General features: G+C 46.4%; 1 protein-coding gene across 1 annotated transcript in view; it reads right to left on the bottom strand.

The window, feature by feature from the left end:
* Positions 1–540: 540 nt before the first annotated feature.
* LOC121360882 (RNA-binding E3 ubiquitin-protein ligase MEX3C-like) overlaps positions 541–5194 on the bottom strand; it is a 14532-nt gene continuing 9878 nt past the window's right edge. Inside the window, exon 2 of the mRNA XM_041481001.1 lies at positions 541–1249. Coding sequence (XP_041336935.1) covers positions 1245–1249 — 5 coding nt within the window. The 3' untranslated portion in view covers positions 541–1244. The remainder of the gene's footprint in view (positions 1250–5194) is intronic.

Below are 5194 nucleotides of genomic sequence, written 5' to 3'. Positions count from 1 at the left end.
GCCCTCTGCCTTCTTTCCCCAGCAGAATATATGTTATGGGAAAGGCATTTGAACGAAAAATGTAAAATAATTCTGAGGGCCCTACCCTTGGATACAGAACATACCATAGAGCAAATGCTGGAAAGCTGTACACGTCATTTGTCCACTGAAAAGACACCTGTTCCCCCCATATTTACTCCCCTGGGGGGTCTCAGGAACAGAGATCCTTCTCCGCTGAAAGCAGAGGGGTCCACCACACCCTCCCCATCAGTCTCTGTTCCCTCTACTTCTCATAACAGCTTTGTCACTCCTGGGCTTCTGGCCAACCGCCTCCCGCAAGGTGCAGTCTCTTAAATTACAGGAAGAAATTGGTTCCATCCTGTGGCCATGTAAGAGAAAAGTCCAGCCCAAAGGCCACTCCAATCATCTCCTCCATCTAGGGTGCTTCTCATCTGTTGACATTTCTTCACCTACTCAAGCCTTCTTCTTCTTGCCCATCCTCCGTCCCCTCTCAATTCTCAGCTAGGGTGGATCAGTGTTTTTTACACTACACGTCATTTGTCCACTGAAAATACAGTGGCCAAGCAGTTGCTAAGGGTATTGCAGAAGGAGTTTCTGGTGCATATGCAGTAATGGCTTCTAAAGACCAGGCCCACTGCTTTCACTGCAGAGAATTCAGACATTTTATAAAGGACTGTCCAGACAGGTAACCTACCCAAAACCCCCGTAACACCTAACAAAGACCCCAGAATCAGCAGCGCTACCAACAGCATTCAGGAAACTTCCAGCGGAGCGCGGTCAGGCCCTGTGCAAAGACAACAAGTCAAAGGCCATCCAGACCCAGCCACGCATCATCCCAGGAGATTCCAGACCACATGAAGAGGATCCAACACACGGAGCAATACAGATGGGAACCCGTCGCCAGCTGGTAACTGCTCTGTCCATTGACGTTAATAATAAGGATGTTTATCATGCTCCCACAGGCAAACATGGCCAAAAGGTGGTCCTTTTGACATCTGAATTATAGGTGACACTCTCCATAGCCCAAAGGAAATCTTTGTTGTTCCAGAATACAAACAGTGCACACGGGAAGAGAAATCTCTGTCCAGGTGTACTGCACAGACTTACCATTTCTCCCTCCAAGGGGAACTCCAATCGCACAAGCCTTTGTACTCCCAAAGAATCACAGGGAACAGATTCCTCTCATTCCTACAGCAATGTGGGCACGAGTTGTGGGACCCAGTAAGCCTACCATGGCGTGTGGTCTAACCTACAGAGGAGAGAAGATCCACTGACCACGGATGCTGGACACAGGTGCTGACGTCACCATCATTGCTCGCTCAGAATGGCCAGCACACTGGGAACTACAACCTGTAGCAGGCATGATTTCAGGGTTCAGTGGAGCTACAGTTTCTATGCGAAGCAAGAATAACATGTTCGTCGAAGGGCCTGAAGGCAAGTTGGCAACCATCCGCCCATTCGTGGTAAGGGCCCGCATCATCCTTTGGGGTAGGGATGTTCTATGCCAATGAGGAGCTTCTCTATGTATTCCCTATTGGGATTTCTAATTGGGGCCACTGAGGAATGCGCACTACCAGATACCCCTTGGCTCACCTGGAAATGTTATGACCCGATCCGGATCGAACAGTGGCCCCTCTCTAAAGTCAAACTGTGCGCACTACAAGCCCTTGTGGAAGAACAGCTTGCCAAAGGCCACATCGTCAAGACCACAAGCCCTTGGAACTCTCCAGTCTTGGTACTGCAAAAGCCTAGAACAGACAGGTGGAGGTTCCTCCATGACCTTTGCAAAATCAACAAGGTCATCGAGGACATGGGCCCCCTCCAGCCTGGCCTACCCTCACCATCGATGCTGCCTAGAGAGTGGACACTTGCTGTCATAGATATTAAAGACTGTTTCTTCAGCATTCCACTGCACCGCCAGGATTGCTCCACGGTTTGCTTTCTCCACTCCCTCTCTTATCAGAGAGGCTCCACTCAAAAGATATCATTGGCGTTTTCTTCCCCAAGGACTAAAGAACAGTCCCACTATATGCCAGTAGTACATTGCTCACATTCTGTCTCCCGTTTGGAACCAATTTCCAGATGCAATCATCCACCACTATATGGATGATATCCTAGACTGTGCATCAGAAAAAGCTTACTTAGACAAAGCAGTTAAAAAGACTATTGAAACCATAGAAAAGGCAGGATCCGAGATCCGTGAGGACAAAATACAGTACACCAATCCATGGACTTACCTTGGATTCCAGATCCGGGAAAGGACCATCGTACACCAGCAGCTTGCCATCCGAGACGACCCAAAAACCCTGAGAGACTTATACAGTCTGTGCGGATCCATCAACTGGCTACCTCCACTGCTAGGAACTACAACAGAGGACCTTGCTCCCCTGTTCAACCTTCTTAGTGGCAACGAGAACCTGGACTCTCCAGGCACTCTCACACCAGAAGCCCAAGATGTCATCGCCAAGGTCCAAGAAGCCCTGTCTTCACGTAAAGCCCATCGCTTCGAGCCCAGCCTGCCTTTCCAGTTCGTCATTCTGGGAAAAGCACCTTGGTTCTATGGACTGATTTTCCAATGGGACACTCAGCTTTGAGACCCTTTACTGATACTGGAATGGATCTTTACAAAGAACCAACCTACAAAGACAATTACCACCTTCTACTTGCCACTGACCACTGGGGACCTGGAGCATTTGCTCCAGACCAATGAAAACCTCCAGTTTGCCCTAGATTGTTGTCATCTTACTGCAAAAGTTCCATACCTTCTAGGTGATTTTTCATGGGCAGCTCCTTGCAGTACTGACTCCTTATTCTTCACAGCACAGCCAACAAACTCTAACTCCCTTCTCAACCACCTAACCTACTCCTTTACAATACCCATCCTAATTGGATTTAGCTGTGGCCTATTAAAGGCAGGCCTGTTCCTAATTCTTGGTAATTAACACAGCTGTAACCCCTTAGGGGTGAGATTACCTTCATCACTATCTCTATTCTCCCACATTCCATCCATCCACACTAGATAGCTATACGGGCCAAATTTCAGTACATATCCCAAAACATAAGCTTTTTAATTGTGATGTAACCTTTCACCTGACCCCAAAATTAGTCCAAAGTAAAACACCTCTCAAAGCTCTAACCATCTTTACAGATAGCTCAGGGTCATCCCACACATCTGTAATGACATGGAAAGACCCTAAGACCCAAAAATGGGAATATGACATCCAAATAGTGGAGGGATCTCCACAGATCACAGAGTTAGCAGCTGTTGTCAGAGCCTTGGAGAAATTCAAAGATGAACCCTTTAATCTGGTCACAGATCCAGCTTATGTTGCTGGTATAGCTATGAGAGCAGAACATGCTCTTCTCAAAGAGGTTTCCAATCCAAAATTATACCAATTGATTTCTACATTAACACGTTTAATCTCCCACAAGAAAGTAACCTCACCATTTAATGCATGTGAGGTCACACACTGACCTCCCAGGTATTATCACAGAAGGGAACAGGAAAGGGGACACCTTAGCCATGGCAATAGAGACTGCTAATGCTCCTAAAATCTTTGCCCAGGCAAAGTTGTCACATGCATTTTTTCATCAAAATGTGCCTGCTCTTATCAAAATGTTCAAGCTTTCAAAAGATCAAGCAAAAGCTATTGTTGCCACATGCCCGAACTGTCAAAACTACCAGATACCATCTATAGGGACGGGAGTCAAACCCCGAAGTTTGAACAGCTACCAGCTGTGGCAGACACATGTGACCCACTTCCCACCTTTTAAAGGTCAAAATATGTGCACGTGTCGGTCAAAACGTTTTCTGGAGCAGTATTTGCATCAGCTCATCCAGGAGAAACTGCACAGCACACTATAAAACATTTCCTCCTTGCCTCCGCTACCCTGGGAGTACCAAAGGAGATCAAAACAGATAATGGACCTGCCTATGCCTCTCGTAACTTAAAAGAGTTCTTCAGTGAGTGGGGAATCCAACACAAGAAAGGCATACCTCCAAACCCCACAGGACAATCCATCGTAGAAAGGACACATCAAACCCTCAAAAGAGTCCTCAATCAGCAGTGAAGAGAAACAAAAATCATATCTCCAGTTGAAAGACTTTGCAAGGCTCTCTACGTCATCAACTTCCTGAACTGTACAACATCAGAGCCTGACCACCCAATACTTCACCACTTTGCAAATACCTCCCAAGCAAAGCTCACTAAAGAGTCCTCAATCAGCAGTGAAGAGAAACAAAAATCATATCTCCAGTTGAAAGACTTTGCAAGGCTCTCTACGTCATCAACTTCCTGAACTGTACAACATCAGAGCCTGACCACCCAATACTTCACCACTTTGCAAATACCACCCAAGCAAAGCTCACTGAGAAACCACCTGTGCTAGTGAAGGACCCAGAAACACATCAAATTTCTGGACCTTTCCAATTGATTACCTGGGGAAGAGGGTACGCGTGTGTTCGACTACCATCTGGTCCAAGATGGTACCCAGGAAAAAACATAAAACCATACCTAGGCACTGCAAATACCACTTCCACAAGCAGTGACAAGAATTCCCCTGAGTCAAACACAAGACCTCAAAACCAAACCAGTTCTGCCTGGAGATGAAGATGTCGCCAGATGTCCACATACAGAGGAAAAGACCGTCCCATCACGCGACAGCAGACAAAACAGAAAGCTGAACAGCATTCTGCGGCATCAAGCCATAAGCCAGACACAGCCTGAAAACATGATTGTTCTCTGAATTATATGTTATTACCCTTTTTCCCCTAAAAAACCCTATTATTCCCCTTTCTCAGCTCTTACCCAAAACCCCCAACTTTATACCCACTCCCCCACCCTTAGCTTATAGAGAAGAAAAAAAAAAAAAGATGGGGAGGGGAAGGAACAGAGGAAAGGAATAAGGGAGAAAACCCTAATCCTTCCCTCCCACCATAATGATAACAAATTTTGCTTATATTCCCTATCAGAAGCCCTATTCCTGTCCAAAGATGAAAAATATCTCCATTGGTGCTGTCCTCACTGCTGCCTGGATGTTCTTCACCGTACCGTATGCCATAGGCTGCATTAGCCCACAGCCTAGCCATAATGTCTGGGTAACCTTAGCAAAGACATTAAAACAGGATAACATGTGCTTATCCATGGGAAGCATTGATAACCCACTTTCCACATGTCTAGTAGGAATTCCCTTC

The sequence above is a fragment of the Pyrgilauda ruficollis genome, unplaced genomic scaffold (genome assembly GCF_017590135.1).
Source record: "Pyrgilauda ruficollis isolate IOZ18807 unplaced genomic scaffold, ASM1759013v1 scaffold546, whole genome shotgun sequence".
Lineage (NCBI taxonomy): Eukaryota > Metazoa > Chordata > Aves > Passeriformes > Passeridae > Pyrgilauda > Pyrgilauda ruficollis.
Note: the sequence above shows the minus strand (reverse complement) of the source record. Positions and strands in the feature narration are given on the sequence as shown.